Here is a 23783-nt window from a genome sequence, read left to right as displayed (position 1 = left end):
ATACTATTTTGAATGTCCTTATGTTACATTTTTGCTTTGAATTATTTCTTAGGATATTTCCAGAACTGCATTTGCTAGATGAAAGAATTAATATTTTTTTAGCTTTCATACTTTTTTTTTCCTCTTAGAGACAGGGTCTCACTTTGTTACCTTGCATAGAGTGCTATGGAGTTATCATAGCTTACAGCAACCTCAAACTCCTGAGTTCAAGTAATCCTCTTGCCTCAGCCTTCCAAGTTACTGGGACTACAGGTGCCTACCACAACAGTCAGCTAATTTTTCTATTTTTAGTAGAGAAAGAGTCTCACTCTTGCTCAGGCTGGTGTCGAACTCCTGAGCTCAAGCAGTCACCCATCTCAGCCTTCCAGAGTGCTAGGATTACAAGGGTGAGCCCCTGTGCCTGGCCTCTTCTTTCTTTTTTTTATCCCCAGAGGCAGGATCTCACTCTGTTGCTCAGGCTAGAATATTGTGGTGTGGCCGTAGCTCACTACAACCTCAACTCCTGGGCCACATGTACCACCTGCCTCACCTCAGCCTTCCTAATAGCTAGGACTATAGACAGATACCACCACAACCAGCTATTTTTTTTTCTTTCATTTTTGTAGAAACAGAGTCTGGCTATGTTGCCTAGGATGGTCTTGAACACCTGTCTTCAAGTGATCCTCCTATCTTAGCTTCCCAAAGAGCTGGGAGTACAGGAATGAGTCCCTGCACCCAACCCATCTTTCTTAAAGAAATCTATAATGGCTACTTTTTATTGAGCTAACTAATTTGTCTTTGGAAAGACCCTGGATGATCATTGCATAAAAGATAAGGAAACACATATAGAGAACAGTTGTCTTAAGTTCAAAGAGTTAGTAAGTGACAAGTCAGATTTGAAACCAAGCTTGTCTGACTCTAAAGTCTTAAGTATTCTCACTAGCAGTGCTTAAGAATGCCTAAGCTTTTTCCTTTCTAATTATCCACTGGAAAGAACCTTAAAATTTTTGCGCAGCATTCTTACTTTTCAGTGAGAAAACTGAGCCCCTAATAGAGATAAAGACCGAGTTAAAACTAAGCCATGTGGCATGTTAGTCACAGAAGCCCTATTAAATTAGACCCTCCACACCGGGCATTTTTCTGTTCCTCTTTATTTAAGTTCCTGGAAATCTAGCTTCTGTGTTTCTGGCACATCTTCATCTCAGCTAACCTCTGTTGGGTAACTGGATTGTGGCCATATCAGTGCTTCCGATAGGAAAGCTGAGCAAAGGAGCTTCTTTTCAGGAAAGGGAAGATTTCCATTCTTGTCGAGTAAGTCTAGTGCCCAGGCTGGCCTCTGAGATGACAGAGCACCTGGAAACCAGCAAGGCAGGGGGCCTTCCTGCAGCCACAGGCTCACTAGAGAAGACCTTCTAGGGGAGGGCAGAGCCAGTCACTGGGACCAGACCATAGACACAGGCCAGGTAGCAGAAGGGATGTCAGAGACCCATCAGAATTCCCCAGACAGGCAAGAGTGAGCAGCAAGCAGGGATGGACATGACAGCAGGAGTCTGCACGCGTGTGCCCATGCCTTTCACTGGCACAGCAAATGTCCTCATGTTCCTTGTTTCTCCTTCCCAGGGACAAAGACAATCCTTGAGATTAGGTTTCAAGCAGTCAAAATATTACATGCAACTGTCTGTCTTGGGCAGGCAGAAACAGAGGACCATCAACAACTTAATGGGAGCAATTTAAAATTTAAGACAATTCTTTATAACATTTCAGTGTCTTATATGTGCATTGTGTAAGTCAAGTTATATTAGATTCTGCCAGGTGCAGTGGCTCACGCCTGCAATTCCAGCACTCTGGGAGGCTGAGGCGGTGGATTGCTTGAGCTCCTGAGTTCCGAGTTTAGCCTGAGCAAGACCGAGATCCCATCTCTAAAAAAATCAGGCGCCTGTACTCCCAGCTGCTCAGGAGGCTGAGGCCAGAGAATCACTTGAGCCTAGGAGTTTGAGGTTGCTGTGAGCTATGACGGTACAGCCCTCTACCCAGGGCAACAAAGTGACACTCTGTCTCAAAAATTAAAAAAGATACATCAGATTCTAATGCCAAACCTGAATTATTTTCTTTTTGTGAAAGCTTTTTTTTTCTTTTTTAAAGACAGCATCTCCCCGTGTCCCTCAGGGGAGAGTACAGTGGTGTCAGCCTAGCTCACAGCAACCTCAGACTCCTAAGTTCTAGAGATCTTCCTTCCTCAGTCTCCCAAGGAGCTGGGACTATAAATGTGCACCATGATGCCTGGTTAATTTTTATATTTTTGGTAGAGATGGGTCCCACTCCTGCTCAAGCTGGTCTCACACTCCTGAGCTCAAGGGATCCTCCCAGAATGCAGGAATTATAGGCATCAGCTACCACATCCAGCCTGTAAAAGCATTTTTATAAATGAATATACGATATGGTTTTCTTAAGGGTTTTATTTCAAAATATTAAGAGGGTACAGATGTTTTCATCACATGGATACCTTGTATGATGCTTAAATTGGGGTTTATGTTTTTTAATCTTAAATGTATGCTTTTTTTTTTAGACAGAGTCTGACTTTGTTGCCCTTGGTAGAGTGCTGTGCTGTCATAGCTCACAGCAACCTCAAACTCATGTGCTCAGGTGATCCTTCTGCCTCAGCCTCCTGAGTAGCTGAGACTACAGGCACCCCCCAACAACGCCCGGCTATTTTTAGAGACGGGGTGTCACTCTGGCTCAGGCTGGTCTTGAACTCACGAGCTCAGGTGATCCACCTGCCTTGGCCTCCCAGAGTGCTAGAATTATAGGCTAAGTATATGTTTTTTGAATATAAGTACCAAAACTGGATGTGCCCCTTTCTTACTTTTACCTCATTTCTGTCTATAAGAATGAAAATAAAGTATTAGCTTTGCTGGGCATGGTGGCTGATGCCTATAATCCTGGCACTCTGGTAAGCCGAGGCATGTGGATTATTTGAGTTCGGGAGTTTGAAACTAGCCTGAGCAAGAGTAAGACCCTGTCTCTACTAAAAATAGAAAAAAATTAGCCAGACATTGTGGCAGGTGCCTATAGTCCAAGCTATTTGGGAGGCTGAGGCAGGAGGATCACTTGAGCCCATGAGTTTGAGGTTGTTGTGAGCTATGACACCATAGCACTCTACCCAGGGTGACAGAGTGAGATTCTGTCCCCCCCCCCCCAAAAAATGTGTTTCTAGAGGCCAAGCATGGTTGCTGAAAGTCCAGCACTCAGGGAAGGAAGACAAGGTGGAAGGGTCACTTCAGGCCAAGACCAACCTGAGCAACATAGGGAGACCCCCACCTCTACAAAAAAAAAATGTTAAAATTAACCAGGCATGGCAGGCACCTGTAGTCCCAGCTACTCCGGAGGCTGAAGTGAGAGGATCTCTGGAACCCAAGATTTTGAGGTTGCCGTGAGCTACAATGACAACATTGCACTCTAGCTAGGGCGACAGAGTGACACTGTCTCTAAAAATAAATATATGAACAAAATTTCTAAAAAGTGTTTCTAGGGAAGGTGGCTGATAAGTGTGAAGTAGCTGAATGGTCCCTGCTGTTTTAATCAGGGTAGCTCCCACCTTCTCAGCTAATTATTTGGGAAGCACTGTACATGACTGCTTTGTTAGTTTTCCTAAGAAATACTCTTGGCCTTTATTTCCTTTTGACCGTCCATAAACAGAAGGAGATTGTTCTAATTGCTTGCTAGCTTTTTCGGAAATTTATGTAACCTATACTGTATCCAGCAGCTAGAGGCTTTTCTTACGTTGCTTGGTTTGTTCTTCATAGTAAGTCCCAAGGGTGTGGAGGTCACAGTTCAGACCTTTTCTTGTCTGAACTGTGTGATTTATACCTTTTTCCCCCTCTTACTCTTTGACTAGATGCTTTGTTTTGTAGCTTGTTTGAAACTAAAGATCCAGCAGTGGGGTTTAGGTAAGGCCAGTGTTGAGTGAATGGCTAATTCTTAAAGCCACTTTAGCTAAGAAGGTCTAAGACAATTCTTCCTATCTCACATAGTCATGTATGAATATGTTTTTCTAATTTTCTTCCTTCTGTATATAAAAATATTTGTTAGTATTCCATAGATACTATAGTAGAAATTACAAGCTGTTTTCTAGTTAATGTATATCCCTGTCACATAGTATTTAGTAGATATTTAATGAGTAAATAATGTACTTCATTTTGATTTAGTCTAAAACAAAGGCTTTCTCACACCTAAACTCACGTAACATTTCATGAAATGTTTATTTTCATACATTCATCTAAGGCACATTACTTCCTTACTTACCAAGTGTTGGGCTTGGTCTGGAGTATACAGTGAGGGATGTGGTAGACCCAGCCTCTGCCTCCTTGAGGCTCATAGTCTTATCACATTTATAAATGTGTTAAATGTCCTCTAATACCATTAACCACCATTATTATGTACCAGCTAATGCGTTAAGCATTTCCCATGCAATATCTCATTTACTCCTTCCTATAACCCTGTGTTATACACTGTATTTCACAGATGAGAAACTTGCTCATTGTCTCTCTCTGCTAAGACCCAGAGCAGCACTGTCTAATTCTACACCCTCTAGTTTGTCTTCTACCTCCCGTGAACTTTTGCCGTGATTTGGTGCACCATTCTGGAGTGCTTAGTAGTAAAATGTCATGAGGTGGTACGAGAGCACTCTGGCCTCAGCAATGTCTGTCCCTCTGCCTGTGCTTCCCAGGAGGAGACTCTGCACAAGTCGTCCAGCAGCAGCAGCGTGTCCCCCTCCCTCCTCGAGGATACAGCGTTGGAGGCGGCATCCGCCAGGAAGCGTGAGTGTTGGTGCTTAGAGAAATAGAGTCGGATGCCTCACAAAACACAGTGCCTACAACAGGGGTCCCACGTGCCCTGGGGTCAGTCTGGTCAGAAAAAACCTGGTTTTTCACTGGTCAGGAGCAGGAATCTTCCTTTACTTTCCTAGGGTGGCGTCATCAGGTAGGTTCAACCGAGAGCCAGGCCTCAGGTCTTCACCTGATGAAAGGTGGGCATGTTGTGTCTGTAGTTAATAGTTACAGGAAATAAATCAGCTGTGTGTGTATTTTGCAGATTTATTACCTCCTTGTCCAAATTTAAATCAGAAGCCATGCACAGCTATATTTGTCCTCCCTTGCCCTCTCCTCACATACCCCCAAGTCCACACACCCCACACATCCCCACAGCCACACACCCCCATACCCACACAGCCACACACACCCCTATAGTGCCACACACACCCATAGCCACTCAACCCCCATAGCCACACACATGCACCCCCATATCCACATACAACCCCATAGCTACACACACCCCAAAGCCACACATACATACCCATACACACCCATATCCATATACACACACACTCCCATAGCCACACACACACCCATATTCACACACATCCTTATAGCCTCACACACACACCCATAGCCACACACCCCCCACACACACCCATAGCCACACATACACCCCCCACACACACACACACACCCATAGCCACACACACCCTAGGGTGGCATCATAAGGTAGGTTTTCATTTTATTTTTAAAGCTAAGATAGGGGTATCATGAGGCATCCATAGCCACACACATACACAACCCCCATATCCACAGGCACATAAAGACAGTGAAAATACCTTTACAGTTCTTCAGCCAATGAATTGCAAACATAGATATCTAAAGTTAAGGGATTTCTAAAGGTTTTTAGTAATCTTTTTTATCGATATGATTTTTAGGAAGGATTAACAATTATAGATTTAATATTAAGGTATTCTTAGAATATTGGCTTGATTTCTCATACACATGGAGATTTTAGTGGTTTAAATGATTTAAATAGTGTTTTTTTTTTTTGTTTTTTTTTTTTTTTTGGCCGGGGCTGGGCTTGAACCCGCCACCTCCGGCATATGGGACCGGCGCCCTACACGTTGAGCCACAGGCGCCGCCCAATAGTGTTTTGATTATTTAAACAATAGGAGCTGGCTTTGGTTCTTACCTGTAATTGGCATTTGATAAGGTCTATTAAATATAGGAACCTAGTTAAATCACATAATGTATTTCTGTATCTTTTCTTGACTGTAGAAATTGTGTTGATTTCTCTCAGTTGGACAGTCCAGATGGATGGGTCATATTTAACTATGTGCTGGCTCTCATTCTCCTCCCCACAGCCCCGCAGTGGCTTTGCTGCTCAGACGGAGGAGGGGATACTGAGCACAACCCAGGCAGTGCGGGGCGCTCCTCCTGCTCTCCTTTGGCACAGACGGAGGAGGGGATACTGCAGTGCAGGGCGCTCCTCCTGTTCTCCTGTGTTCCCTACATGTGAACCCAGAACCGCTAAAACATTCTTCTGTTAAACACTGTCCTAAAATACTAGGCAGAAGAGAAAAGTGGTACAGTACTAACATCAGAGCTGAAATTTACTTTTTGCAGTTTAAATAAATACAGCTTCAGACCAATCTCACTCATGAATATAGATGCAAAAATTCTCAACAAAATCCTAGCCAGTAGATTACAGCTTACCATCAAAAAAGTCATTCATCATGATCAAGTAGGCTTCATCCCAGGGATGCAAGGCTGGTTTAACATACGCAAGTCCATAAACGTTATCCACCATATTAACAGAGGCAAAAATACAGATCACATGATCCTCTCAATAGATGCAGAAAAAGCATTTGATAAAATCCAGCATCCTTTTCTAATTAGAACACTGAAGAGTATAGGCATAGGTGGCACATTTCTAAAACTGATTGAAGCTATCTATGACAAACCCACAGGCAATATTTTACTGAATGGAGTAAAAAGCTTTTCCTCTTAGAACTGGAACCAGACAAGGTTGTCCTCTGTCACCATTACTATTCAACATAGTGCTGGAAGTTCTAGCCAATACAATTAGGCAAGACAAGGAAATAAAGGGAATCCAAATGGGAGCAGAGGAGGTCAAACTCTCCCTCTTTGCTGATGACATGATCTTATACTTAGAGAACCCCAAAGACTCAACCACAAGACTCCTAGAAGTCATCAAAAAATACAGTAATGTTTCAGGATATAAAATCAATGTCCACAAGTCAGTAGCCTTTGTGTACACCAATAACAGTCAAGATGAGAAGCTAATTAAGGACACAACTCCCTTCACCATAGTTTCAAAGAAAATGAAATACCTAGGAATATACCTAACGAAGGAGGTGAAGGACCTCTATAAAGAAAACTATGAAATCCTCAGAAAGGAAATAGCAGAGGATATTAACAAATGGAAGAACATACCATGCTCATGGACAGGAAGAATCAACATTGTTAAAATGTCTATACTTCCCAAAGCAATCTACCTATTCAATGCCATTCCTATCAAAATACCAACATCGTACTTTCAAGATTTGGAAAAAATGATTCTGCGTTTTGTATGGAACCGGAAAAAACCCCGTATAGCTAAGGCAGTTCTTAGTAACAAAAATAAAGCTGGGGGCATCAGCATACCAGATTTTAGTCTGTACTACAAAGCCATAGTGCTCAAGACAGCATGGTACTGGCACAAAAACAGAGACATAGACACTTGGAATTGAATTGAAAACCAAGAAATGAAACTAACATCTTACAACCACCTAATCTTTGATAAACCAAACAAGAACATACCTTGGGGGAAAGACTCCCTATTCAATAAATGGTGTTGGGAGAACTGGATGTCTACATGTAAAAGACTGAAACTGGACCCACACCTTTCCCCACTCACAAAAATTGATTCAAGATGGATAAAGGACTTAAATTTAAGGCATGAAACAATAAAAATCCTCCAAGAAAGCATAGGAAAAACACTGGAAGATATTGGCCTGGGGAAAGACTTCATGAAGAAGACTGCCATGGCAATTGCAACAACAACAAAAATAAACAAAATGGGACTTCATTAAACTGAAAGGCTTCTGTACAGCTAAGGAGACAATAACCAAAGCAAAGAGACAACCTACACAATGGGAAAGGATATTTGCATATTTTCAATCAGACAAAAGCTTGATAACTAGGATCTATAGAGAACTCAAATTAATCCACATGAAAAAAGCCAACAATCCCATATATCAATGGGCAAGAGACATGAATAGAACTTTCTCTAAAGACGACAGACGAATGGCTAACAAACACATGAAAAAATGTTCATCATCTCTATATATTAGAGAAATGCAAATCAAAACAATCCTGAGATATCATCTAACCCCAGTGAGAATGGCCCACATCACAAAATCTCAAAACTGCAGATGCTGGCGTGGATGTGGAGAGAAGGGAACACTTTTACACTGCTGGTAGGACTGCAAACTAGTACAACCTTTCTGGAAGGAAGTATGGAGAAACCTCAAAGCACTCAAGCTAGACCTCCCATTTGATCCTGCAATCCCATTACTGGGCATCTACCCAGAAGGAAAAAAATCCTTTTATCATAAGGACACTTGTACTAGACTGTTTATTGCAGCTCAATTTACAATCGCCAAAATGTGGAAACAGCCTAAATGCCCACCAACCCAGGAATGGATTAACAAGCTGTGGTATATGTATACCATGGAATACTATTCAGCCATTAAAAAAAATGGAGACTTTACATCCTTCGTATTAACCTGGATGGAAGTGGAAGACATTATTCTTAGTAAAGCATCACAAGAATGGAGAAGCATGAATCCTATGTACTCAATTTTGATATGAGGACAATTAATGACAAGGTTATGGGGGGGGAAGCAGAAAGAGAGACGGAGGGAGGGGGATGGGGCCTTGGTGTGTGTCACACTTTATGGGGGTAAGACATGATTGCAAGAGGGACTTTACCTAACAATTGCAATCAGTGTAACCTGGCTTATTGTACCCTTAATGAATCCCAACAATAAAAAAATAAAGGGCGGCTCCTGTGGCTCAGTCGGTAAGGTGCCGGCCCCATGTACTGAGGGTGGCGGGTTCAAACCCAGCCCCAGCCAAACTGCAACCAAAAAATAGCCGGGCGTTGTGGCGGGTGCCTGTAGTCCCAGCTACTTGGGAGGCTGAGGTAAGAGAATCGCTTAAGCCCAGGAGTTGGAGGTTGCTGTGAGCTGTGTGAGGCCACGGCACTCTACCGAGGGCCATAAAGTGAGACTCTGTCTCTACAAAAAAAAAAAAAAAAAAAAAAAAAATAATAATAATAATAAATAAATAAATAAATACAGCTTAATTTAAACCCAAGAACAAAATATCTTGATAAACATATAGAAAAGGGAGTTTTCCCTATCTTAGCTTTAAGAAGAAATAAAAAGAAGATACACTTGAGAATTTTGGTATGATTTGATATGACTTTTTAGCCACACAGAATACATATTTTTATTTGTTTTCAAAATAATGCCTGAGACTTTATAATTGTAAAATTATGTGTGAAGTAACATTTACACATAAAGGCATTTGTGTGTGCAGATGTAAGGCTATAGTTACACTGTTTTTATGTGTGAATTTGAATATTAAAAACAACATTTTTTCCTTTTTATCTATTATTTCTGTAGCAAGTTTATTTTGCAGAGATTCTATTAGGACAGTTCTCAAACACTTCTAATGATTACCATCTTAAAATGTGTCTCCAGGGAATTACATTCTTCTTCTTCGAAAGCAGTGTGTCCCAATGACAAAGGGTTTTCTCTTTAAAAAAAGTCAAATGTATGATTTTTATTTTGTAAAAGAGTTTGTTTGGTTAAATCTTTAGAGCCTCCGAAATTTTTACCCATATCATCAACACCCCAGCCAGAGCGAAGGCAGCCATCCCAGAGACGACATTCCATCGAAAAGGAAACACCTACTAACGTGAGGCAGTTCCTGCCACCATCTCGGCTGAGCTCTCGCTCCCTTGTAAGTACTGGAGAGACTGCCTGGTGACCCAGGGGGTCATTGGAGGCCTAGCATTGGCTTTCTTACCAAGATGATAAAGAGGTAAAAACTTATGAAGTTTGGATAACTTATTTAATAGCTAAAGAAAACAAACTCTAACCATAATGTAAATGAAAATTGAACAGTCTTGTTCATTTTGAGCACTTTTTTTTGTTGTTGAGACAGCCTCACTGTGTTGCCCTTAGTAGAGTGCCATGGTGTCAGAGTTCACAGCAACTTCAAACTCTTGGGCTTAAGCGATTCTCTTGCCTCAGCCTCCTGAGTAGCTGCCACAACATCCAGCTATTTTTTGGTTGCACTTGTCATTGTTGTTTAGAAGGCCTGCGCCAGGCTCCAACCCACCAGCTTGGATGTATGTGGCCTGCACCCTACTCCCTGAGCTACAGGTGCTGAGCCCATTTTGAGCACTTTTTAAAAATATTTATCAATGTAAAATCTTGAAACTATGGATTATTATTAAAGAAATGCTTTCTTCTTTCAAAGGTGATTAATCCATTGAAAAAAAATTTTTAAACTAATTTACAATAAACTATAGCAAAATATTACTATATTAACCAGTTTATTGAGGCAGAAGCACAAGGAGGAGGGGAATTTTGATTTGCTAGTGACCATTGGGTGTTGTTTTCCAGTAATGTCTTATAATATTGGGACCTAAACAGGTGTTAGACTGGTTAACAGGTTTACTTTTTCAGGACAGTGGCTCAGCACACAGGCCTTTCCAGGAAGAAGTGGTAGATCTGCCAGCCACGGAGGTCTGCGGAGATGCTTACGTAGTCCCACTTGGCTTCAGAAATATTGGTAGCAAGATGCAAGGCTTCAATCAATATTCTACCCCACAATCAGCCAGGCATGGTGGCTCGTGCCTATAATCCTAGCACCTTAGAAGGCCAAGACAAGAGGATAGCTTGAACCTAGGAGTTTGAGGTTGCTGTGAGATAGGATAAGGCCATGACACTCTAGCCTAGGCAACAGAGCAAAACTCTGTCTCAAAATATGTATACTGTGTGTGTGTGTATATATATATACACATTCCTCCACAATTGGATATCTAATGTTTTTTTTAATATTTATGAAGAAAAAATACTGGAACATGCTTAAGTCCATTTCTTTCTAGGCTATGATGACTCACCAGGGTTTCAATGAAGCAATGACAGATGTCCCTCCCTCAAAGTAGAGGGAATAGTGTGGTTACTGTAAATGGGGAGGGAGGATTTATTTATTTTTTATTTTTATTTTTTTGGCCAGGGCTAGGTTTGAACCCGACACCTTCGGCATATGGGACCGGCGCCCTACTCCTTGAGCCACAGGCGCCGCCCGGGGAGGGAGGATTTAAACAAAGCATGGAGGGTTGACATTTGATCACGCACCCCTATTCCAAACTTAGGAACTAATAATTTTATGGCCTTTCCTTAGCTCCTACATAACCACCAGCACACTATTGTCTGTCGGGGATTCACCAACAGGAAAGCAGAACTCTGACCAAGACAGACTCAAATTGTAAAATCCAAAGATTTTTGTTAATGTGAATTAAGTTGTTACTTTACCTAAATGTATGTTTATTGTCACAATTTGAAAATACATAAGAGGGAGCTTTGTGATTTTTTTTCATGAGTCATATAATTAAGATATTCTTTTCTTCATCTAGCTTTCCCTAAAGGCCAGTCTATCCTTCGCTACACACCTGGCCTTTGTGATCATTATTACTGAGGTTAGACTTAAATTAAAAAATTATCAATGTAAAATAGCTATTAAATTAACTACAGTATAGTTACAGCTAATAATGGAAGTTATATCAAGACCTTCAGCCCATACCATGTCTTTCCTGGTGAAGCTGAACTAACTCTTAGACTGAGTGTTATCAGGCTCTGAACTTTGTGGAGAGGCTAGAGGGCAGGATGAACTATTTTGTGTCACAAGAAAGACCTTGGCCAACTCTGGAGGTGCTCAGGTTGAAGGGCTGGACGCAGTGAGTTCCTGTCAGCAGGCAGAGGAACAAGCTGAGGCAGAATGAATACCCAGTTCTAGGCAATGACTTTTCTGGCTAACACTTTATCTTGGGAAATCTATAAAATCACAGTTATTAGTAATCCCCTCCAGTTTGGTAAGTATTGTTTTTAAAAGTATGGCAATTAATTTAACATTGTATCTGCATTTTATAAGGCAAGGAATCATTTTGCATTTATAACAATTCAACTGAAAATGTCAGATGTTTCTGTTGTCAATAATTTTTTTATTGTGTCAGCTTCCTTTTCCTTAGGATACTTTAAATGAATTTTTTTCATCGTTTGATCAAATAACTGAGGGTGATTGCCCATCGAGGTGAAAGGTGACTTCATACCTTCCCGGGGCAGGAGCAAGCAGCTGCCTGGTGTGTGTCCCCATGCTTTGTAGCCACAGGGAGCAGTTACCTCTGTCCTGTGTCCCTGCAAGCCTCATTTAAGAGGTCGAGAGTTTTCCCTGGACCACCAAGTTAGAAAAATACTAAACGTGAGGCCTTGCCCTGTGAACTCTGAGGCACTCCAGAGTGACTCCACAGTCTGACTGCGGATGATACGTTTGGGTGCAGAGGTTGGCATGGATCGTTCTCCTCTTCACAATGTTTACTGTTTTGTTTTTCTTTCACGATCTGTAGTCACTTGTGTTCAGTATTATTTTCTCCTTTTCTTTTCCCCTTGCCATTTTCTTTTCCCTTATCCATTGTTCAGGTGCCTAGGATAACCAGTGTATGGCCAAGGACGCCTTTCCGACCACTTTTTTCTACCATACAAACAGCTTCTCTGCTCAGCTCTCACCCTTTGGAAGCAGCCATGTTTGGGGTAGCAGGGGCTATGTATTATCTATGTGAGAGAGCTTTTGCCAGCAGGTGGAAGTCCTCAAAGGTTGGCCTCTTTCTGCTGGTTCTGGGAATCACCTTATTCTCTCTGTCTCTTTGACAATGATACTTCAACTACTGCACTCTGCAAGATTTAACAGCTTAGATGGGCATTTGCTTGTGATCATTGACGCCAATCACATGTAGGATGTGTAGATTACACTGTGATCTCAGTTGAGATGGAAGTAACTTTGAAAGGACAACAAACTCAAAATGCAGCATCCTAGTTAGAGACTGACCTGATTGCACAGGAGGGAACTCCTTTCTCTATGTGCAGGAGCCCCCTCAGAGCCCATGGGGTGCTTTCCTCTTGGCCTCCATCCCCATCAGAAGAGCATTTGCTCATTTGTTCTTTGGGCAGAACAGGCTCCTGCCTGGCCAAGTAGCCACAGGGGACCCCCCTACCCCACCCTGCACAGATTCCTGCACACCCCACCAAGAGCTTAGTGGGCCACAAACCCGGTGGACAGGCCTCCGTGGCCTCCGGGAGCCTGTGTGTCATCACCTGTCAAGAAGCTGTGTTGTGAAGATCACAGAATTACATCTTTGAAGAGAGAAATTCCAAGTTTCCTTTTTATTGATGTGGCTATTTAAAATATTTTAAATAATCCTGCATTTTATTACTGTGTTTTTGAGTTTTTTGAACAGAAAAATATATTTTTTACTATTATTTGAACCTTCCCATTTATGAGTGAAGTATTAATAAAAAGCCCTGGGACCACATGGAAGCCTCTTCTGCTCCAGTGTGGCAGGTGCTATGGAACAGCCTTTGTGAATTCAGGCCCTTTATTTACTAAACTTGTCCTTAACAGATTACCGCCTCCCCACACCAAGCTGGTCTCTTTGTTTTTTCTCACCCATCTCAGTACAGAAAGGAAACCCAGAATGTGAATGAGACACAGCAGTTCCTTTCTCTGTTCTTTGCAGTGAAGTACAGAGGAAGTCTCTACCCCTTTCCTTATTTATTTATTTGTTTATTTATTTTGAGACAGTTTCACCATGTTGCCCTTGGTAGAGTACTGTGGTATCACAGCTCACAGCAACCTCAAACTGTTGGGCTCAAGCGATTCTCTTGCCTCAGCCTCCCATCCCCATGTATTTTTGATCTGCCCTGTGGAACAGCATGTTGTCATGGCCTGGGTGGCTTGTTAACTCTCATCACTCCTGCTGCCACCACTGAAGAACTATTGGCATTTTATTATCAATCTCCCAGACAGACAGAGGTCCCTGTACACCAAGTCCACAGGCTATTTCCAACAGAGATAGGAAGTGAATTTTAAACCTTCCCTATCCCCCAAGAGTAATTAAACTTAATAGTTGCTACTTTTATTTAAATTTGTCTTCTTTTGGGTTATTAAAAACTCAAAAACCCGATGCCTGTGGTTCAGTGGGTAGGGTGCTGGCCCCATATACCAAGGGTGGTGGGTTCGGATATTCCCCGGCCAAATTGCAACAAAAAATAGCCAGGTGTTGTGGCGGGAGCCTGTAGTCCCAGCTACTCGGGAGGCTGAGGCAAGAGAATCACATAAGCCCAAGAGCTAGAGGTTGTTGTGAGCTGTAACGCTATGGCACTCTACTGAGGGTGACAAAATGAGACTGTCTCAAAAAAAAAGCAAAAACTCAAAAATCAATGTTTATTTTGGATATTCTTTATAATATGTTTTCACTAATAAAGAATACTGTATAAAAGATGACAGTATCCATTTCTCTCTGTGGCTCAATAACCAAAGTTTCATATTATCTCTATGACCTTTGTGCTACTTAACTCCTACCCTTTCTGAACAGCAGCGATTTAAGTGAGAGATATAAAAGCAAGCTTTAAAGGCATGTGTGTTTCTATAGCATATCGTAATCTTTATTAAAACTCCTTTAGATTTAGCGTCCCTTTCCTAAATTTGGGGGTCACAGGGAAACAAGGACAGGTAAGGGCACCGGAGCTATGCTGGTGTGGCCTTCCCCTGGCCTGTCCCCCGTGTGGCCTACCCCTGGCCATCTCCAGGCACCTGATGGGCAGGGCGCTCCCTCCTGGTGGGAGCCTGCGTGCTCTTTAGTTTTGTGGCATTAGTAGCTCAGCAGTATCTGTTAAAGTTCAATAAGGATGTTGAATTAATATTTTTGTCAATTGAAAAAAATAATGAAAACTATTCTAGTAACTATTATCAGTTTCTTTCATGTTGCATTAAAGTTTTGTTGTCCTTGGGAAAGCTCCGGAATTAAAACATTAGCATTTGACCATATAGAAATTATTTTACTGAAGAGTAGTCTGTTTGAAATTTTTAAGAATAACAAGAGAAAATCTATGATTTTTAATTTTATCCTATGAAATACTGGATCTGCACATGGTTCACGGCAGTGAGTGGAATGTGTGTTTGAGTAGGCCCTTCTGTGCTTTCAGACCGGAGAGAGAACAGTACAGACTGCCAGGTTTATGGTGGGTATCCCCACAAATGAGGTGGGATTACCTGGAATGTTTACTGACTCAGGTATTCTAATTGTAAAGTTAATTAAATTGGGACTGTTTGCTGTTTTCCTGGTATGTACTATAACAAATCTGGTTATTTTTAAGTACATACATTATTTTGTCACAGCTTAGAGATTTTGTCATACAATTAGCCATCAGAAGAAAGACCGCAGTCATACTCATTACTGAAAAATAGACGTGATCGTGGGACAATTTCTAAAACGCATTAAAAAATCACTTCTCAGCCTTTTGGCTAAGATCAAGTGTAGTATGAGAAAAGGAGTCATCCAGATGTACTCAGCTGATACTGCCTATTTAGACCTAACCTTCACTGTTCCCACTTGACACGACTTTCTGTTCTCCTGGTGGAGCAAATCAGAGTAGATACTAAGCATCCCAGTGTGATCCAAAGAGGAAATTGTGTGATGGGTGATTTTTTTTTTATTATTTTTTAGAATTTTGGGTGTCTTAGAGCAAATGATATAATCTTTTTGAATAAGTTATTCCCCTGACTTCTAAATACTAATAAACCCATCTTAAAAATTCAATTTCAGGATTTTTCCTAAAACACTAAGCAAATTTAATCTTCCTTAAGATAGTTTGACAGAGATGATTTTGTACTGATTTTTAGTAAGAAACAGTAGTTCATCTTACTCCTTTTTCTTTAGTAAATGCTAATGTTTGTCAAGTTTGCAACTTAAATTTATTTTTGTTTCTCTCTGACTGAAAGACAGAACCGAGTGTCGAAACTCTACAAACGGGCTGCATTTCCAGTCAGGTGCTTTTCTGTCAAGCCTGCTGGGCTGCAGAGGGCCTGTGAGCTGTGTGGGGCAGTAAACTGTGATGTGTCTGTGTGAGAACATTCATCTCAGTGTCACTGCCCCACAATGGCCCCTTGAAGCCTGGCAGGATCCAATTGCACAAGACTGTCTGTCTTTCTCTGAGATCCACCAATCAAGGGTCGGCAGGGTGGGGAGTGGACAGGCCCGAGGCTCCTGTTCAGTGGGATCAGTTACATCAGCATCTTCAGCAGCTGTTTTTAGGGAGACCAGGACACGAGATGCCAATGTAAATATTTCTTGTGACATTCTTCTGGGTTTCTCCATGCCTTCCAGGACTGACTATTCATTCAGCAGCTGCTGGAAAGCAGTCCCAAACTGCAGACTGTGGGCAGCCTGGAGAGAGTGCCTTTGAGTAAACCACTCCGCTAGCATTGTGTTCCAGTCCCCTTCACACATTGGGGTTTTGTTAAGTGTGCTGATGTAACTGATCACTAAATAATGCTTGTCAGTATAAATTACTAACCACCTTCTTTTGGCTATTCTGGGTACCACAAACCAGTTTTAAAAAACAGGATCAATCAGCCTGAGAAAGAGTGAGACCTTGTCTCTACCAAAATTAGAAAAACTTAGCCAGGCATGGTGCACACCCACAGTGCCAGCTGAGGCTGGCAAGAGGATCACTGAAGCCCAAAAGTTTGAAGTTGCTCTGAGCTATGATGATGCTACAGCGCTCTCCCCAGGGCACAGAGTTAAAAATGTCTAAGTAAGGTGGTGCCTGTGGCTCAGTGGTCAGGGCACCGGCCCCATATACCGAGGGTGGCGGGTTCAAACCCGGTCCTGGCCAAACTGCAACAAAAAAATAGCCAGGTGTTGTGGTGGGTGCCTAGTCCCAGCTATTTGGGAGGCTGAGGTAAAAGAATCACCTAAGCCCAGTAGTTGGAGGTTCCTGTGAGCTGTGTGATGCCACAGCACTCTACCAAGAGCAATAAAGTGAGACTCTGTCTCTACCAAAAAAAAAAAAGTCTAAGTAAAACCAGGACCAGTGGTATAGATTTGCTACTTGTCTGTTAGTATTGTAGAGTATAGTGCAGTACTAAATAATGTCTTTGCATAATCATAGACGAAAACTATCATAAAATTGGTTTAGAACAACAAAATTTTTTGAAGGTTTTAAGCCCAGACACATAGCTCTACTAATGAAACAGAGTTACTGGTGTTGAAATATCTGAGCAAATGTGAGAAACTTCCATTTTTTGGAAATTTAGATAGGTGGCTACCATGTTTCACAGGGTCCCCAGATGTTTTCTGCATCTGTGGTCTCTGTGTAGTTAGAAATGGTGTGGTCCCCAGAGGGAGCCAGCTCTGTCCCCATGGTCACCGGGGCGCCTCTTCTCTGAAGCTACTAACCAGGTGTCTGATCTGAAGGGAAGTTTGGCATTTCACCTCTCATTCCTGTGGCGTTTGGATTTCAGGAGGAGTTCTGCTACCCAGTGGAGTGCCTCGCCCTCACTGTGGAGGAGGTGATGCATATCCGTCAGGTCCTGGTGAAGGCAGAGCTGGAAAAATACCAACAGTATAAAGATGTCTACACTGCCCTGAAAAAAGGAAAGGTAGTGCTATTCAACATGATGAGAAGGGTGGAAGGAAGGCCCGTCCCACACATGGCCACCTGGCAGAGTGGTCTGCTGGCCAGATGACACAGCACAGTTTAGGGGATTTAGAAGGTGAGGTGTTCACACTCCAGTGGACAGTCCCTGCTCTGCATAGCGCACAAGTAGGGAGTATTTTTGTTTCTCCCTTAGATACCAAAATCTGTGGAAAATTTTAAAAACAACCATAATAAATAATGGTATGCAAACCAACTCTTCATTTAGTCTGTATACTTTTCAAGGATCTGTAAGAAAATATGTCTGAGAAACAGAAGGGTTTTTCAGAACCTTCTTCAGATTGCTTCCATGATGGTGAGACCCTTGAGAGCTGTGGCCTTTTATTACCTTTGAAAATAGAATTATAATTAAATACAAACCCAGATTATCAGTATCACAGAGCCAACCATTATAAACAGAATTTCTGAATTCTCTTTCTCCTTATGTCCACTTAACTCCCCGGTATGTAAATGTGAAGTGTGTTCAAACATGGACATTAGGAAAGGAGCTGCTAGCCACAGGGCTTTACTCCTTTTAAATTTGTATTTTTCAGCTCTGCTTTTGTTGCCGAACCAGGAGGTTTTCCTTCTTCACCTGGTCCTACACCTGTCAGTTCTGTAAGAGGTAAGTGTCTTGTAACTTATGAGGAGGCAGATCCAGCAGGTGTGAGAGGGGCTCTTGCCTTCCTGGCCTCATCGGTTCTCTACACAGGCGTAACATTAGAAATGGCCCATTCTGTTACAGTTCCTCATGCCACCCTTGACTGTTAGGAAAATGGATTTTTTAAAGAGGATAGGCCAAACACCTATTTGGTGTTGAACTGGAAAATATTTCTCTGCAAGTTTTTTTCTTTTATGTAGCCAAGATAATTCTAATAATATGTTATGTTTGAACAGAAAAAAATAGTATGGTTATTATATGATCCCTACATAGACAAGTAAGAAAATTTCAAGCAGATACAGATGGATCCTTTCACAGTAGATGATGTAAGAGATTTACAGATGGTCTTTCAGGCCATTCTCAGTGTATTGGTTTGTTGGGTTCTGACAGAAAGACCAGCGAGGTTTTGCAGTTGATTTTAGAAACTCCCAACTGTGCAGCCTTCCGCTTCTCTAAGCCCCCCGTTGCATTTATCATGTCATGCCAAGTAACACTTCTGATTTTGTGTGCAGGCCGGTGTGCTCACAGTGTTGCAAAAAGGTAAGCTGAGCCTGATTAAGTTATCATGTGTTTTCGTTCTATGCCTCTGCCCTATTAACGGGTGCTGCTCACTGTCAGTTCTGTTTGGGATGACAGATGCGGCTGCCCTCCAAGCCATACTCCACCCTTCCCATCTTCTCACTGGGACCTGCTGCCTTGCAGAAAGGGGAAAGTTGTGTGAGGCCAGAAAGACCCTCCACTGGCCACCATCGGCCACTTCGGAGCATTGCCAGGTGAGCACGGGGCCTGGGTCTTCAAAACACAATAGTCAAAGGAGAATACTCTTCTTTTTAAGGATGGTGAGGTGTCAGGGTTTAGGCTCAAAGGGTTTTGTTTGGTCAGTTTGTTTTGTTTTGCTTTGTTGGTTTTTTTTTAGAGACAAGGTCTCACCCTGTCACCCTGGCTGGAGTGCAATAGCGGGATCATAGCTCACTGCAGCCATGAACTTCTGGGCTCAGGCCATCCTCCTGCCTCTAGTAGTTGGGACTATAGGCACATGCCACCACACCCAGCTAATTTTTTAATTATTTTGTAGATATAGGTTCTTGCCATGTTTTCAGGCTAGTTTTCATGTCCTAGGCTCAACTGAGGTACCACACCCAGGCTGGCTGGTTTTAATATACACCCAGGACCCTCATAGCTGATCACCTCCCTGCATTGACTGCCTCCTTGAGTTGACCTGATTTTCATAGACCGGATATGTACCACATGTACATTATCAGTACAGCAGGCCTAGTTCCTCATGTTGAGAGCCTCCGTCTGTGGACCAGTCTGTTACGGTCCCTGGATGGTCAACTTACAAAGGTTCTACTGTAGTTTTAGATTCATAAACAGACCCCTAAAACTCCCCCAGAGGTGACTTTTCAAGGGATAATAGCTGGCTACTGGGAGGATGCTCTGATCACATAGTTTTTCTGCTTTCAAAATAACTACTTTGTTTTCAGTGGATTGAAAACTTGCACATGATTGTCCAAATCCTTTCCTTCTCTAGTTTTGAAAGAAAATCTGTTTAATCCTTTGTTTACAGAGTCTGTAATAGCTTTGGCTTGCTTTACTATTATAAAGATGGAAATAAAGCCATATGCCAGGAGCTGGCAATTTAAAAGAAAAACAATTGCCTTTCAGTCTCTTTGCATTTAACATGGGCTGAGATTAGTGTTGGTCCTTAAGAAAGATGGAAAGAGATAGGGTAGCTCAAGTTCCACACTGGTGGGGTGGAGCAGCTGGGGTTTAGCACACCAACCATATCATACTCTAGACCAGCGATTCTCAGCCTGGGGGTCATGACCACTTCGGGGGTCAAACGACCCTTTCACAGGGGTCGCCTAAGACCATCTGAAAACACATATTTTTGCACACATGAAGTAGCAACGAAAATAATTTTATAGTTGGGGTCACCACAACATGAGGTGTATTAAAGGGTTGTGGCATTAGGAAGGTTGAGAACCACTGCTCTGGACAGTCAGCAGAGGAAGCTGTGAGCCTCGCATGAAACTTGTGCCTGAACTGCCTGCACCTGCAGCTGGACTCTGTCTGCACTGAGACGCCATCCTCTGAGTGAGGACTGTCTCCAGGCTGCTCCTCCTACATGCACTCAGAGCTCACCCTGTGTTCAGGGTTTCACACTGTGTGGTTTAATTAAAATAAATGGTAAATGAGTAAGTAGTTCCAAGTTTTCTCAAACATTCCTGAAAATATTTATTATTATTATTAATTATTTTATTATTATTGTTGGTCTAGTTAACTCCAGCTTTTTGGAATCCAAATAAACAATCACCCACATAAAGAGAATTGTTGAATAGGGTGAGCCATGTTTGATAAATATACAAATTTTTTTCATCTAGCTTCTCAGACTTGGAACTCCATTTTCCCAAAGAGCTAATGGAGGACTGGAGCACCATGGAGGTGTGCATGGACTGCAAAAAGTTCATTTCAGAAAACTAATCAAAAGATAATTTTTCTGGATATATCATAGGATTAAGATGAATTTACTTCAGTTTCCTGAAGTTTGACCTACCAGCTACAGTTAACTAGTGTTCACTGTTCAGAGGGTCACCACATCCCTGGAAAAAGAACTTTTAAGTCCGTCTGAATTATCAAGAGGACATTTGCACCATATACTTTGTCTCACTTTTCGTTACTGTAACTCACCATCCATGTATATATAGCAATCAGGTGAATAGCCTATTTCCAGAAATTCTAGAATGATAGGTAAGAGTTTTTAGTTCCATTTCTTAATAAAACATATTTCCAGGTTTCTTTTCTTTAAAAAAAAAAAAAAAAAATTAAGCCTTGTTTCTGGTAATAAATTCTTCTTTGAAAGAACATACCATGATCAAATTCCCCATTTATTCCATGATGTTTGGGCAACAAGTTTACTTTTTTTCTTTTCTTTTTTTTTTCCTGTTTTTGTTTTTTGAGACAGAGTCTCACTCGATTGCCCTGGTTAGAGTACAGTGTCATCACACCTCACAGCAACCTCAAACTCTTGGGCTTAAGTCATTCTCTTGCCTCAGCCTCCCAAGTAGGTGGGACTACAGGCGCTCACCATGACATTTGGCTAGTTTTTCTATTTTAGTAGAGATAGGTCTTGTTCCTGCTCAGGCTGGTCTCAAACCCCTGAGCTCAAGCGATACACCCACCTCAACCTCCCAGAGTGCTAGGATTACAGTGTGAGCCACTGCACCCAGCCTAACAAAGTTACTGTTTTTTAGTATTATAGTAGACCTGTAAGTAACAATGCTGGGCATATTTTGGGTTTCTTTCACCCAGGTTCTCCTCAAAATCTAAGTCTGTGGACAAGTCCGATGAAGAACTCCAATTTCCCAAAGAGTTAATGGAGGACTGGAGCACCATGGAAGTGTGTGTGGACTGCAAAAAGTTCATTTCGGAAATCATCAGTTCAAGCCGGCGCAGCCTGGTGTTGGCCAACAAAAGAGCCCGGTTAAAAAGGAAGACACAGTCTTTCTATATGTCCTCACCAGGCCCCTCGGAGTACTGCCCTTCAGAGAGGACGATCAGTGAGATCTGAGCCCCGTGCCTTTCGGCTGCTTTTGTGTCTGGAGTCGGCATTAGTGTGTGAGAACACTGAACCGGACTGTCTCTCCCTCCCTTGGTTTTATTTCTTAGGCCTGAATTTGCATTAAATCAGATCCTTGCTGCATCACGTCGCTCACAGACTGAACACTGTGTTGATATCGATTGACGATATGTGACAGATCAGCCAGCTGCTTATTTGCACCAAGAGAGGACAGTAGTTGGAACATTGTTTTTATGTGTGTGGCTTTGGAAGTCAGAAACTTTTTCCTTAGTTCAGATTTTTACTGGTCCTCAAATAATTTCCTGACTAAGGCAAAAAGCTTCTCCTTGAGAAACCTGCCTCACAGAGGTGTCTTAGCAGTAAGTCATATTGGCATTCCCACACAACAGTGTTTCTACCCAGGACCCAGAGCCCTGCCACGTACCAGGTGCCTGGAGGTGGGCTGAGCTGTTTAATTATCTCACAACACAAAACCTAGAAGGATTTGCTGATACTATCAATTGATTTTTAAATTATTATTGCCCTGCAAGAGATGTTATGCCTGCATTCTAGCACGAAGCATCTGAGTGAGCTGCATACTGCATGGTGGCCGTTTCCACTGAGCTGCCCTGGGTGTCCTCCTGCCATGGATCAGAGTCTCCCAAGTAGGGCTGGGTTTTCCTTCCCTATCTTGAATATATTATAGTTGCTAATAGTTTTATAATGCGGGTCTAAATTAAAGTTTTGGGGAGTCTCAATAAAGGAAGGCTAAAAATCTTGTGAAGAGGTTAACTGTGAGAGGATCCTGGCAGCTCAGGTACCAGCCATAGGCCGCACTGCAGGACAGCAGGAGCTCATATGTTCACCTGTGTCTTGAGGAGAATGCAGCCATCATGACTAAATTAAGCCACAATTTGATAACTAAGGTCTCCACCTGAGATGTATTTTCATAATGAATTTTAAAAGAAAAATATCTAGCTCTTTTATTAAAATGAAAAGACAACCTGCTGACAGGAAAAATTTTCAGATGCTTTTTGCACTAGTTTTCCTCGTAAATGATGTGAGTGAGCAGGTTGGGTCTCTGATGAAGGTGCTTTGGAGGGTGTGTGTGTACCTCATGTCTCAGCTTACATGGCCCCCACCATGGGCTATAGTTCATTATTTTGGTGTGCTTACAGATGACCACCCAATCAAGTTCTGTTACCATCTGCGAAATCAGTTACTGCGCATGCACAGTGATTCCTGAGAGCCTCAGGGACGTCTGTAGTCAGCACGTGAGAGGCAGTTGCATCTCACACCACAGTTAAATAGCTAACATTTCCACACTAACTTAACGGTAATACCTCAAGACTTCTCCAGTAGTAGTTTTTAATGGATTGAAATTTACAATTTAAAAATGGCTTAAAATTACTTACACTTATGAAATAAACTTTACCAATTGACTAAAATAATGCATGTTAACAGTTGGTCTGAATTTGCATGTAAAAGTGGGCTACCAGAGAAACATTATTTATGTGTTTGAATTATTTTAAAGACTCCTATTTAAGAGCTTTAAAAGTTGTATTGGGTGACTCTCATAAAATTTTCAGAGAGACTCCAGGTGGGGTTCACCCCCTTTAATGGCCCCAGGCTTTAGCTGCTCAAGTCCCTACCTGGAAGGGTGCACAGAGGGGGAGTGGGATTCTGTATGTGTATGAGCATGCACCTAGGAGAATGTGCTTTTTAAACTAATGACTAATTACTGTTCTTATTAAAATATAAGGAACTACACTCCCCCAATAAGATTTCAGAAAGCAGGGCGGCGCCTGTGGCTCAAGGAGTAGGGCGCTGGTCCCATATGCCAGAGGTGGCGGGTTCAAACCCAGCCCCGGCCAAGAACCAAAAAAAAAAAAAAAAGAATTTCAGAAAGCAAATGTCTAGTAACTTAGTTATTT

General features: G+C 42.1%; 1 protein-coding gene across 2 annotated transcripts in view; it reads left to right on the top strand.

Annotated features, from left to right (window-relative positions):
* Positions 1–23300, top strand: part of SPIRE1 (spire type actin nucleation factor 1) — a 205130-nt gene extending 181830 nt beyond the window's left edge. Inside the window, exons 10-17 of one of the 2 annotated variants that reach the window (XM_053571882.1) lie at positions 4706–4796; positions 9688–9830; positions 12575–12748; positions 17457–17594; positions 18184–18254; positions 18803–18830; positions 18927–19063; positions 21603–23300. In XM_053571882.1, the coding sequence (XP_053427857.1) occupies positions 4706–4796; positions 9688–9830; positions 12575–12748; positions 17457–17594; positions 18184–18254; positions 18803–18830; positions 18927–19063; positions 21603–21861 (1041 nt within the window). In that variant the 3' untranslated portion in view covers positions 21862–23300. The remainder of the gene's footprint in view (positions 1–4705; positions 4797–9687; positions 9831–12574; positions 12749–17456; positions 17595–18183; positions 18255–18802; positions 18831–18926; positions 19064–21602) is intronic. The other variant, XM_053571883.1, reaches the window with a different exon arrangement.
* Positions 23301–23783: the final 483 nt, after the last annotated feature.

This window comes from Nycticebus coucang, chromosome 19 (genome assembly GCF_027406575.1).
Source record: "Nycticebus coucang isolate mNycCou1 chromosome 19, mNycCou1.pri, whole genome shotgun sequence".
NCBI lineage: Eukaryota > Metazoa > Chordata > Mammalia > Primates > Lorisidae > Nycticebus > Nycticebus coucang.
Note: the sequence above shows the minus strand (reverse complement) of the source record. Positions and strands in the feature narration are given on the sequence as shown.